The following is a 14,264-nucleotide window of genomic DNA, read 5'->3' on the forward strand; positions in this document are numbered from 1 at the left end:
AACAGCAGCAGAGACACATCCAGCAATCAATAGCCAGTAACCAGCAGAATACTAACTGGCTGACTTATCTCCATATACACTCAGCATCCCAGGAAACCAATTTTAGAGAGACAGGGTGCAAACACTTTCTTTGGTTATGACTCACTGCATCTTCATTTTGCCACACCTAGTAATGCATGCACAAAGATAGCCGTGCTGTTCTGTCAGTGGGTGATGGTTTGTCAGGCCATCAATGTGAAAGTGTTCCTATGAGGGAGGTAAAAAAAAAAAGAGAAAGAAAAAAAAAGTAGACTGAAGTTCAGATGCTCATGATTGAGTTCAATAATATTCAAAGATAATATTTTGCTGTTTAGTCTCTTTTAGACAGCAGTTGTGCTTTGGCCTCCCAGACATTCATATATAGAGCAGAACGATGAGTCATCGTTTTGCATAAGGCAAGGGCATTTGGAGCCCGGACTAAAGAACTCTAATGAATCTTTTCTCTACTCCCCTTTTCTTTATCTGTCTTTTTCTGTCCCTCCCTTTTGCTGGGCTCAGCTTAAACTCTGTCTCTGCGTCCTTACAAAGTCACTCAACTGGATAAAGTAATTTACCTGAATGAAGAGGATTGTGGGTGGGGGAGGAGGAGGAGGATAGACAGAGTGGGGAAGGGAGGGGGCAAAAGGGTACAGAGGAGGTCTGAAATTGTAAGCAGAATGTAGAAAAATGAAGAAACCAAAAAAAAAAAGGGAAAAAAAAGGAAGAAATGGCACATACACTGAGAGTGCTGAGTTGAAGTCGGGAAACTTTGAAAAGACAAACTGGACTTTTTGACCAACAAATGAACACACTGTTGTTTCTACCTTTTTCTTTATGGCCTAAGATCCCAGAAAATTGAAAATGGTGAGAGCTGAAGAGGCAGAGAGCACACACAGGAAAGATAAAGGAGATGCAGTCAAAGTCAGGCTGAAGCAGGAAGTGGGAAGATCATTGATTTATGTACAGAGTCCAGTTCAGAACAAAATTAATTGCTCAGGAGATTACAATTTTACTGAATGAAGTAGTCAGACTGATAACAAAGGAAGCAGCTATGACATAAGTTGTGTGGCTCTACTGAAGCTTTTGTGTGTTTGGATTGTGTTTGTGTTTCCCAGTATTTGAACTTAAACCAGCAGCACTTTCAATAAGTTTTGTCTTACTCTCTCTTTTTTATATAAACATTATACTCTTTATTACATGAATCATCCTTAATTATTATTATCAAATGTTTTGTGCTCTTTAATCACGATGAGCATAATTCGTCCAAAGCCGATCCTCAAAGCTATTAGTCTAAAGAAGATTTAGCGATTCATTAGCTTTTTCAAATTTATCTGCATTTGTAAACACTGGCTTAAAATCACACATCCATCATTCACATTCTGGAGCTCATAGTAACACCAAAAGCCATGAAAAATTCCGACAATGTGTGTTCATTAATCTTGCATTTCATTATTTAGCGCATTGTTATGAGATTAACCCGAATCTCTAAGAACAACCAGAACAATTGCTTTTGACAGAATAACATCACACTTTTCAAATTATGGATTTTATAGGTTGTTGCATGCCAACACTGCTCAGTTTGAGTTAAGCCTGGATTCTTAATTTCAGTCACAATGGTAATGTTACTCTGAGGTTGGTCTGGTCCACCACTTTCCCACAGGCTGAAATACTGGAGCACAATAAAAACATTCTTGCCATACTTAAAGAAGTACCATCATCTAACTTTTTATCTAGTGCCAAACATCTTGAAATGTTAATTTGTCCAGTGTGTCTGTTCATGGCTTAATACATGCAAAAGTAATCAAATTCATCATCATTAGCTTCTTTTTGTACAAACTGGCAAATACTAACACAATAAACTAACGTTGTAAATATTGTAAATTACACCTGCTTGGCTTCAGCACTGTAACAACAAATGTACAAACTGTCAGTGCAGCCTTGCAGAGCTGGTGGCATAGCTGCAGATTTGGAACGCGCATATACAGCACACAGAAGCTTTTATCCTTGGACACTGCTGTCCTGATGATTAGCTTTATCTCTTCAGCCTTCATATACAACGTGACAGCGTATGGTACAGTGGTATGTCAACAAGTGGCACTGTGTCACATCTTGATGTCTTTTGTTATGTAAAGGTGCATCCTCCACTGCTGACATAATAAAATGTCTAAAAAAATCTATCAATGTGTTCATTATCTAATTCCTTAATTGGAAGTTTAAGTTAAAAATGCAGATATTTTAATACCATAATATCTAAATGGAAACATGAATAAATGTAGCTTGTCAAGAGTGAGCCATCTGTTTGAAAATGATCTGTGACTGGTTGATCCTTCTCCAAGGCTTAAAGTGCTAATCATTATCTCACTCCTTTTGTTAGAAGTGTACACCCAGTGTAGTGTGGATGATTCTAATTTTCTCACCTCATTGTTTTTAATCAGGTATAATAATCACATTTGTTGTGAATTTTAAGAGAGGAGCAGCTGGTACAGTGATTGCTTAGTTCCCGTGCTCAGCGCAATGATTTAGTCACTCTCTTACCTTCCACTAATAATGTGAGTACAGAAGACATCCTAGTGCTCCTTTATGAATCCATAACAGTCTGTTTTCGTTTCATGCACACAGGGACACACCAGGACACTCCCACTGGTTTCTCTTTCTTTACTGTTTGACCTTGATTATAATGGAGACCATTAGTTAAGAAGGTTGATCAGCTCTGAGCCATAAAGATACCAGCTACCATCATCAGTCTCTACGGGTTATTAGTCACAGTGCTGATGAGATTAACACTATTGTGCCTTTCTGTCATATCTCTCCAGTCTTTCCCTCTAGACCTTGAACCCTGATGACGATGCGACTCCCTACTTTAGTTTGTGAAGTCACACGTTCTTCAGATTTCACAAGGAGCAGACACACTCATTCTGAAACACAGCAGGAAAAAACAGAAACATTTCCTCTATTTAATGTCTGGCACAGTGCTACATGAAGTCTACTTCCCTGACAGTGATGATAAAATATACAGACACACTGCAAACTCACGATTTTTGTTTGACCTTTTATTAACGTTTTGGTTGGTTTTCTATGCCTACTGGAATAACATGCATGGTTAAAATCAGTCTTTTTCTTTTCACAGCTTTACTGGTAATATGATCTGGTGTCAAATGATACAGGTTTGTCCTCAGAGATAAAATACTCATCATAAAAAATATGGTTGGTAACATGTTCCACAAACATGGCACTCAATTAAAAATGCCAAATGACTTTCCTTATCTGTCCAATTTCCTTCTCTGAAAGTTTTCTGACAATGTGCACTCCTTGGTAGATTAAAAGCAGAATAGTCTTGTTATCTGTGCAGGTTTTCCTGAATGTAAAATATTAAGCAGTTTCCAAGGGCAGCAGCTTTCAGTAATAACATTGAAACAGCTTTTCAAATGGGAAAGTTTGATGTGTCTTTCCTGTATGCTTTTCACTTGGTTACTGAAGATAAATGCTAAACAAGTGTGACAAGATGCTGACTGTGTGAGTTAACATGATGCATGAAAAGCATTCTTGTCATAAGGAGATACTCATATACAATATATACAATACTGCTTAGAAGAGTTAAGTACTCAGTTGTGCTGGATGAACAGTTACTTGTAGTTATTTAACTGCCTTTGGCTCTGTGCATATCCCAGAGTGAATTCATGGGCAGAAAATAATGAAACTAGTTTTTAAAAACCATCGATTGTAGTTGTGACAGGGCAAGGCCACAGTCTTTGACAAAGTAGTTCTCCTGGTGGCCATCCTCTTTAAAATATAATCAGTCCTCACATTATACAACACTGGATTGATGTTTCATCTGGTTAAACAGCCACGTTGGCCAGTCTGGGGTCTGAGTCCTGCTCGTAGCGGTAATGATAGACCTCCATCTGGTCTCGGCAAGCCTCTCTGATGTTGTTGAGCCACCGTTTGATGCCTCCCCGGTTGAGATACAACACCATCAGAAACACCACCCCGATAAGGGCTAAAACTATACCGAGAAAAACATATGACACCGCCTCGAGATTCTCGTTCATGCAATCAACCTCCTCCCCCCGGAGCTTTTCTACAGCAATCCCCCTCTTGGCCTCCGGCTCACTGCACAGGAGACGCCCTGCATCTGGGCACTGGGATGAGTTCTTCAGCCAGTAGTAAAACGCCTCCAGTTCACAGCTGCAGCGAAACGGATTTAAAGACAAGTAGACGCGTATGCGCCTCTGCTGGTACAAACTGGTTACGTTTTCCCTCCCGATGCTCTCTATTGAGTTATTTATCAGCACCAGTGCGTGGAGGTTATAGATATCTAATCTCTGAAGGGGTATAAACGTCAGCGTGTTTCCCGCCAACTCTAGTCTATGGAGGTTGCGCAAACTTTGTGTGTTGAGCGCATCTGAGAGCTGCGTCGTGGCCGCAGGCAAAATAGAGTAATTCAGGTAAAGAGAACGCAGCTCAGGTAATCCATGGAAAGCCCTGGATGAGATAAACTCCAGCTGATTATGGCTAAGATCCAACAAATGTAACCGGGAAAGCCCCAGGAAGGCATAGGGTTCAATAGCCTGTATCCCGTTATAGGACAGAGAGAGTGTCGTCATTTCCAACTCTGTGCCGTTGGTCATGAACGCATCACGCTGTAAAGTTGAGATGTTACTCCCCTTAAGTATGAAGGTGGATGTCCACTCCGGTATGTCTCTAGGTACCTCAGCGTAGTCCCCATCACGGCAGGTCACCGTCCCCGAGTCCCTGGTACAGAAGCAGGACGACGGGCAAACATCGTCCATCCTTGCGGGCGAAAACAACAAACACATCACTGCTGCGTAGTACAAACACCACTGGTTCCAAACAGAAAAAATACACTTTGAATCTTCCGAACTATAAAATATCCACATCTTCTCTCTCATTTTTTTCTCAAAGGAGGAATATGCCGATGGTTGTTGCAAAGAAGGTGACCGATCCTCTCACAGGCGTGTAAAGTCACGTCAGTCCTACGTATTGCATTTACTTGGAAGAAGCAGAATAGAAATAAATCGCTTTCTTCATTGTCACCTTGGAGCCGGTCTTTTCTGGACAAAAGATGAGTTTTGTTTGAGATATTCACGCATGGGAGCGGCTGAAGACGGCCAAGTCTGGCTGCGTGGAGAGCTTCTGATCCGCGCCCCCTTGGTGGTATTTTTGACGCCTGTCACAGAGAGAGAGAGAGAGAGAGAGGGGAAGGGAAAGAAAGAGAGAAGGAGGGGGGGCACAGTACGCTTGAGGTTCTTTTGAGCCCTCTTATTTCATAATTCATGATTTAGCTGAAAAGGGGATTAGAAGAATGGATCATATGACTCCCTGAAAATTATTTGGAGTCAATGGATGGATAGATTTTAGTGTTAGCTGTGCTTCCTGAAGAGATACTGTCTTAAATAGTTGCCACTAGAAAATACTCAGTACCAAAAACTAAATATTAGTGCCCTTAATAATAGTTAAAACTGCTCACACTATTTATAATTACTGGATAGTTATATGATCATTTAACTATACGCTGTTGTGTTTTTGTTTATTTTTCCCCTCCCCATGTGGTATGTTTCAATTATTACATTATTACAGGCCTAATTTATATTTTGCCTTCATTGCAAATTAGTTCCTGTAATTATGTCTGGGTAGTGGAGTGTGTTTAATGGGGCCTTTGTCAGTTCTTTCTGATTGATCAATTTTCCAAAGAAAGAAAACTCACTTTTTGAGAGTTGGTCACGCTCCCCACGTCTACAGTACAGAGTTGGCAAACAAATCAATAAGTCTGAATAAATAAGCTGCTTCTAAATCAGAGTTTTGCATTGGTCTGTGGTGCTGGACTGACATGTGGGACTGATCTACCATTTTGTCTTGTTACTTACGCAGCAACAAGAGGACAAAACAACTGATATCTACATTTATTTCTAGAACTAATGGAGACAAAGTGATTTATACTCTAATTAGGCAATAAGGAATCTGAAAACTTTAGTGCAAGGGTACCATAGCACAGTTCTTTACTAGAGTTCAATATACATGTACCTTCTATAGTGTATCACAAAAGTGAGTACACATATATTTAAGTATATCTTTTCATGGGAGAACACTGGCAAAATGACACTTTGACACAATGAAAAGTAGTCTGTGTGCAGCTTATATAACAGTCTTCATGTAGCGCAACAATTTGTCTTTTAAGATCTTCAGAGAGTTCTTTGCCATGTTGGAACTTTCAGTGAGCAGTTTGAGAGAGTGTGAGAGCTGTACTACAAAATTGAACACACCTGCTCCCTATGCACACCTGAGACCTAGTAACACTAATGAGTCACATGATATTTTGCAGGGAAAATGCCAAGCAGTGCTCAATTTGGACATTTACGGGTGTAGTCTCTTAGGGGTGTACTCACTTTTGTTGCCGCTGGTTTAGACATTAATGGCTGTATATTGAGCTATTTTGAGGGAAGAATAAATTTACACAGTTATATAAGCTGCACACAGACTACTTTTCATTGCATCAAAGTGTATTTTGTCAGTGTTGTCCCATGAAAAGATATACTTAAATATCTGCAGAAATGTGAGGGGTGTACTCACTTTTGTGATACACTGTATATTAAGTGGAATTAGAGCCAGTGCTTATTTGGAGTATTTGTTCACCAATTGCAATTGTGTGTTGGTCAAAAAGTTAGTCTCTGTTCTTCTAGCATTAATAAACTAGAATCACCGTTTCAGCACCCTGGACAGCTCCACAAAGTAATACCTGGCTCTAAGGGACTTTGAGTTGTTCTGCGTTCAAAAGGAAGTAGGGACATATCTGGTGGGCACTTTGTGGTTCCGGGGCATGCCACTGTTTTTTTTTCTTGGTGTGGTTGTTGGCCCACTCCCTTGGTGGTTGTGGTTCGGGGGGGGGGGCTCGTGCTAGGATGACCGCTTGTGGCGGGGTCAGCTGCCCGTTGTCTCTGGTTCTCTAGGGCTCTTGACCTTTGGCTGTCCTCCCTCCTCCTTCTTTGGGATTGGGCATGTGGTTATCATCGGGATGTGTGGTCTCGAGGCTTGAGTGCTCTTGAGGGGCTGCAGGCAGCCTGGGTTTCCTGAGTCTTTCTCCGTCTGTCTTTGGCTCCGGGGGTCGTTATTGTGGCTTCTCACCATCATAATGAAGTACGTTTCATGACAGACACACACAGACAATGATGCACAAAAGCTTGTTGTTTTGTGGGTTTTTGTGTTTGTTGTTACAGATGCAGCAGTTGGTGACACCCCACCACCACCACCACCACACGCACACACTGTTTAAACATGTAAATAAAGAAACAAAGAAAGAAAATATAAGAAAGAAATTAACAATAGGAGCCTACAATACAGCTCCTCTTGGCACAGCAAAGGTGTTTGACACAACAGAGCATACCAGCAATAATTTTGCTTGCTGAAGCTGACAGACAAGACAAGTTTAAAAAAAAAAAAAGAAGTAGCCTAAAATGAAATAGTTCAAAAGAAGGAGAGAATAGAAGAAGAAGAAGGAGAGTTTTTCCAGTTTAAATCATAAGAAACACAAGATGAGGCATTGAAGAGAAAAGGTCAGAGACTGCCTAAAGATCAGTAACATGGATACCTCCATGTGGCAGAGAATTGTGGTTAGTTCTGAGTAAAAAGAAAGAAGGAAAGCGAAGGCAGGGAAAAACTGGAAAGAACTGGAAAGCAAAAGGGACTAATAAAAAAATCAAAAGTGGTCCAGAGAAAGCAAATTTAACAAAGAAGAATACCGAATAGAATTCACCAGCCATTTGATTCTGTTTCTAATGCACATTACCTCTACCACAATCTTACAACAATAATTAATCAACAACAACAAAGTTTAAATCAAACCCTTTGGACTGGCTTTCTTTTTCCATCTCTGTCACTGTCGCTTCATCTGTGTGTGTGTGTGTGTGTGTGTGTGTGTGTGTGTGTGTGTGTGTGTGTGTGTGTGTGTGTGTGTGTGTGTGTGTGTGTGTGTGCGTATGTTTATAATACCTTGTGGGGACAATTTTCCTGACATATACTACGTTGTGGGGACCAATTGCTCCTTGTGGGGACTGGAACCTTGTCCCCACAAGGGGAAACCCTGTTTTTGGGTCAGGGGTCAGAGTTAGGGCTAAGGTATGAATTGAGTTTAGGTTAGGGTTAGGGTTAGGTATGTGATGGTTAGGGTTAGGAAAAGGGTAAAGGTAAGGTTTAGGCTGTAGAAATGAATGGAAGTCAATGGAAATTCCCCACAAAGATAGCAAAACACACTTGTGTGTGTGTGTGTGTGTGTGTGTGTGTGTGTGTGTGTGTGTGTGTGTGTGTGTGTGTGTGTGTGTGTGTGTGTGTGTGTGCGTGTGTGTGTGTGTGTATTCTGTTCTTATACAGCAAAATATGTATCTGTAATCTGATTTTGATTGTCATCTTTTCCTAGCATTTTGATCACTGGCTGCAGGGATTTGTGCCCATCAGTTTGTCCCAAGCCACTGGGTGAGACTGATAGCAGGGCTCTATATAATCAAAATCTTTCACACCAATCTTAGAAAACTAGTTCTTCACAGACCTAGGTTTGACACTTTCTCCAAACTATTGGAGAGTTCAAAACACACTGTTATCTAAAACAGCACTATGCTTTGATATAGAAATTTACCTTAAATGGAAGTAAGAATCCCTAAACCATGAAAAGAACCTCAGGCTAAAAGTAAATCATATTATCTGAGCAAAAGGATTTGCATAGAAAGTGTGTTAGTGTATATACAATCTATTGATTAATGTATCTAATGAAAGCAGTATGAAACTTGTATTGATCTTTTCCTCTAACCTGGCAAGAAAACTAGCATATAAGGACAGTAAGAATACTGGTGCTTATCTCAGAGACCATGGCGCTGGGGAGTCTGGTGCTGATTGCAGTGTACTGTCATCCTAAAGAGCACTCCATCAGGAACAAATGGACATAAATGGTTATAGTGGAGATACAAATATAGACAATGGGAGAGGGAGAACAAGAACTTGAGACAGAAAAACAACAGGACAGAATGAGCTAACAAATGCTGGAAAATGGTCGTACTGCTGGCGCTACTGATAAGCAGAAATTAATGTTAGGTTGTTTTGCCTTTTAAGGCATACCAGACAGTATTTCTTCCTCCAAACACACAAGGACATCTGCTCAATCCTCCTCTTATCCTCTCAGGACCCCTTTGCATCCTCTACAACCTGGGTGTCCACTCTATCTGCCAGAGCTGATAGCTGATTTAGTGGTAGCTGCTGTTCACAGGCTGCTGCTCGGATACGTTGTCCTCACCATGCTCTTTAATTTGACACTGAACCTCGTAATTGATTTACTCAAGGCTGCCCATCCCTATCTCCCGACTACAGTAAGAGTGTGTGTGTGTGTGTGTGTGTGTGTGTGTGTGTGTGTGTGTGTGTGTGTGTGTGTGTGTGTGTGTGTGTGTGTGCGCGCGTGCATGCGCGCGCGCATATCTGTAAACTTGAGGTTGAGTGACCAGTTTTCATCTAATTCTCAGGTGTGTCATTATTTGGCAGAAGTATACTGCTGTTGTGTGTATGTTTTATGCAAACCACTACACTTGCTACAATTACGTTTTATTACATGCATTGATGTCTGCATATTTCTTTTATGATCTAGAATTACACTCTATATTAGTATCAAACAGTTCCTGCATTCCCTTTTTCATTTTGGGTTTCTCCTTCATCCATGCTGCAGCATCTGTCATTCATTAACCTTGAGTTAACAGTCTACCTGATCTTTCCTTCATCCTCCCTCCAGCTGGCACATGACTGACACATGCTGGACTTACTCATAATTAAATGTAATCCAAACAAGCCAAATAAAGGACACAAGCATGTGGATCTACAGCAGGAGCGTACTGTAAAAACAGTCCTCTAAGCCTGAGGGTATCAGTTGGTGTTAGGTGCTTAGATCTCCCATCATGATTCAACACAGTGTCTCACTACATCAAAGACATTACCTGCACCTTGATTATGTCTCTGGCAACACACAGAATACTGTGAGAAGATGCAACAATAAAACTATTATGTAGCCTGAAATTATAAAAAAGATGTAAAATTGGTAGGGTCTACATGTGTAGTAGTGTCAAACACAGGCTCTAATTACAAAATGAATGTGTGAGATTGTATTTTCTAGTGTTGTTTCGATTCAAAATGGGCCTTTGGGTGACGTGAGAGTGAACACCAACAGTTCACATAAACATGGAGTGTCACTTTGTCTGCATCAATTCATTTTACAAAAGTCTATGCATTGTCATGTCTATTATTTTTTTGTAAATAAAATCACAATGACAGCGCTCTCACTTAGACCTGTTTTAGAAACACAAAAAAATTCCTCCATCTGCCAGTTCTGTCCTTTCAGTTCACTTTAATGCTGCATTTGGAATTTTATGAAATTATAACCTTTAATAACAGATTTGTTTATTTACTAAACTGATTTCTCTTTCTCACAGTGTGCAGTATTGCCTCTAATGGGTTCTGCTGTTATTCTTTCATTTGATGGATGTTCATTAGTAAGTTAGTGTGAAAAGGACAACTCTAAATAAAAGCTTAAACTCACAGGCTGAACTCTGTTAGTTATGAAATTGAGTTCAGGGAGCTTTGCGCACTGCTGTGCAGGATCATTATTGGCTAGAAGCATGCACTGCTTTGTACTGCTACTGCCTCTAAATGCAGGTAGCAGAATATGTACTGTGGTACACTGTGATGCTCCTGGGTAACGGCAGTTTCATTTAAAATCTTATTTAATCTTTGTCCTTGCCCTGTAGTGTGGATGCTTGATAGTGTCCATCACTTTAGAAAGCAGCTGGGGTAAGAAGTTAAAGGATGCTGTAGCAACTGTGAATAATGCGGTCTAAATCCACAAACAGGGTTTTAGATCGATCCAACCCAGTATAAAACTGTGCTGCGCCCATAGGCAGGTCGAGTCCAGGGTTAATCTATCTCCCCTCCTGTGAAGATAGTCACACATCACCCACCTCGCTCCTTCTAGCTTGCTCTCCCTCCTATCTCAAATGGAGTCTGCACCTCTCTGTCTGTGTTCCACCTGTCTCTCAATCTGTCCTTCAGTCTATCTGCAGACCTGCTCCTTAAACAGTACTCCACCTCTGGATGAATAAGAGATGAGCTGAGGGGGGAAGAGAGGAGACGATGGATGAAAGAGAGAAGTGAAGAAGTGTGGCGGCATCCAGTGAGAGCCCTGGGGCGATGGGAGTGTAAATGGATCTTGAGAAGCTGGTGTCACCTGTCCCGGGACCATTAATTAGTCATTTAGACTTGTAATGGAGCGAGCTCTAGCCAGACAGACACAATTGGCCGAATAAAGGCAACTGTGGCTGTTGATCACTCTGTGTGCCCAAAGTGGGAAAATATAGTGACCACCGAGTTGATGTTAGATGTGATTACACACACCAGACACACATAAGAGAGGAAAATACTCTTTTTGTTGATTTAAAGGATTTTACATGGAGAACAGTATGTAGGATATGGACAGTATGTACAGTATGTCGGATCATTTATATAACAGTAGCAATACTTTTTTCAGTACACTTTTTTCACTGTACATTAAAATGAGTTGGAATAACAACATAAAGCAGAAAATATTTAATTTGCAATCTTACTATCAACAGCAAATTAAGGTTGCACATAAAAAATCTTAATAAATCTCATGGATCCTCAATCACACTGCAGCGCTCATGTGAGGTATCACATTAACGCAGTGTGGCTCTTTAAAATTTGGAGTGTGAATGCAATATGATCTGGAAATTAATAGTGACAGGGAGTGCCTACGATCAGATTCTTTCAAGCTCAAGAACACTGATTTCTTAATGATCAAGTGACAATCAATTGATGCAGATACTTGACCTCTCGAGAAGATATTAAGATTAAATTGCAAAGTGCATTAGAGACACCCAAGAACCCTCCAGGGTTATTATGACATTACACATTGTCTGTGGCCTTGAATGTGAACAAATAGGACCAAGCTATCTGGTGTTACAGTGAGTAATAAATTGTCACTAAGTGATAAATTGTAAGTGATAAATTATCCAAAACTTTCATAACTGCCTTTACATATTCGGCCCCCCAAAGTCCAAGCTTTAAAAATTATTACATAATAATGATTCCCCCAGCAGCTGGTGGAATTAGGATTAGTTTACACCTCTTCCTGGTTCACAATGAACAATGAGTGTCTTACGATCACATAACAAACAAATGATATGGATACTTGGCTTGAAATGCCTCTGTTTAGATTGAATTACAAAACAGCTGATATCTGATGTTCAGGTGACCGCTGTTTGTCCTTCTGGCTTCTGCTGAATGATGATACTGAGGCCCTCACGGCAATTCAGACACTCCTGATGAAGGGTGAAGCGTATCAGTGACACCTTGGAAAGTGAATGAGCTGCCCAAGTCAGGGCATGACACCAGCATGCTGCTTGTCCGGTTAGATGGGGTTAATCAGTCAAAGTGCTTGTTGATCCTGTTTCAGAATGATACCAAACTTCACACTGTGTTTTATTCTTTTTTTGATCTACATTCATTCATTTTTTTTACCTTCTGTTTCAAATACAGTGTAGCACTGATACTCAACTTTCTGCCTGTCTCTGAGATTATGCAACACTGCACTAAGAGTTTAAACAAGTATTAAATCTTAAATGAGTTTAACTTAAGTCCTTAAGGTCAGGATTAACAAGGTCAAGGTTTGTATTTGGACTCGGTTAATGTTAAGAGTTTGCAGAGGTCATCAGTCAGTCAAGTGCCGTTAAAACATTTATTACCTCATCTTTACATACTAGCACTGGGTCATCCAAAAGTAAAATATGATAAATAATTACAAAGTACTAGAGCAACAGTCTTTTCAGAGTGCATGTTTGTGTACTGAGTGTGGCCTGGCATCACTCTTTCAGCATCTTTCAATAAAATAATTCCTGTCATCAGGCTGTCCTGAATGGGCAAAATCAGAGACAATATTTATGGTTGGCAGGGCTGTTCAATCACACTCACAGTACCCTCCATCCATCAGCAGCACTGCTCATCACTTCTACCCACAGAAATGGTGAGCATTCCAAGGCAAATGACTGCTGTGCTGCTCTGCATTCCCGAAAGCAGGATGCTGGAGTACAGAGGTACAACAACCGGCGCTCTGGCCTCTCATTTATTCAGTAATTAATGAAATGTATAGGTGATGAAATCCTGGACTGTGAGGTGAAGGTAGTGGTGAGGTGTGGTAGTGTAATAGAAAAAAGAAGTACATTTATTAAAATACTGTACATGTAGGGGGACTAGAGCCTATCCCAGCTGTTGCAGTGTGAGAGGCAGGGAACACCCTGGACAGGTCGCCAGAAAAGCATTCACACCTATTGGCAATTTAGAATCACCACTTAACCTAACACCGCTAACTGCATATCTTTGGCATGGGAGTAAGCCAGAGTACACAGGGAGAACATGCAAACTACAGAAAGGCCCCTTCTTGCTGTACCAGGACCTTGAACTTCTGTGAACCCAGGACCCAGGACCCTTCTTGCTGTGAGGCAACAGTGCTAACCACCATACCGCTGTGCTGCCCCAACTTGCCCCAACTGTTTCATCCGTGGCTGGAGGAGCCAGTTGAGGTGGCTCGGGCATCTGATTAGGATGCCTCCTGGCCGCCTCTTGGGGGAGGTGTTCCGGGTATGTCCCACCGGGAGGAGGCCCCATGGTAGACCCAGGACACGCTGGGGAGATTATATCTCTCGGCTGGCCTGGGAACACCTTAGGGTCCCTCCAGATGAGCTGGATGAGGTGGCTGGGGAGAGGGAAGCCTGGGCTTCTCTGCTTAGGCTCCTTCCCCCATGACCCAGACCCGGATAAGCGGAAGAGAATGGATGGATGGATGGATGGATGGATGGATGGATGGATGGATGGATGGTTTCTTTTTGCTTTTGTTTTGTTTGGGGGGGGGGGGGGGGGGTGTATTGACATGCAGGTTTATAAGAATAATTCTAGTATAGTGAACAGTTAGACACTTTTTACTCTGAAGTTGGGTGCCCTTGAACACAACTCCAACTTTTAACTTCTCTGATCCCATTCTCATCTTGTGAGGGGATAAAAATGGAAAGGAAATTTCCCTGTGAAGCGCAATAACAGATTGCTTTGCATTACAAGAAGGGGGGACTGATGAATGAGGAGCATGAGCAGTCACTGAGGTAAATGGCTTCATCATCCATTCATGCTCCTCCACAGTG

General features: G+C 41.3%; 1 protein-coding gene across 1 annotated transcript; it reads right to left on the reverse strand.

Annotated features, from left to right (window-relative positions):
- Positions 1-3,140: 3,140 nt before the first annotated feature.
- Positions 3,141-4,916, reverse strand: tpbgl (trophoblast glycoprotein like). The gene has a single exon (XM_030747145.1). It carries the CDS (start codon positions 4,914-4,916, stop codon positions 3,855-3,857), a length of 1,062 nt encoding a protein of 353 aa, XP_030603005.1. The 3' UTR covers positions 3,141-3,854.
- Positions 4,917-14,264: the final 9,348 nt, after the last annotated feature.

Source organism: Archocentrus centrarchus, chromosome 14 (assembly GCF_007364275.1).
Source record: "Archocentrus centrarchus isolate MPI-CPG fArcCen1 chromosome 14, fArcCen1, whole genome shotgun sequence".
Lineage (NCBI taxonomy): Eukaryota > Metazoa > Chordata > Actinopteri > Cichliformes > Cichlidae > Archocentrus > Archocentrus centrarchus.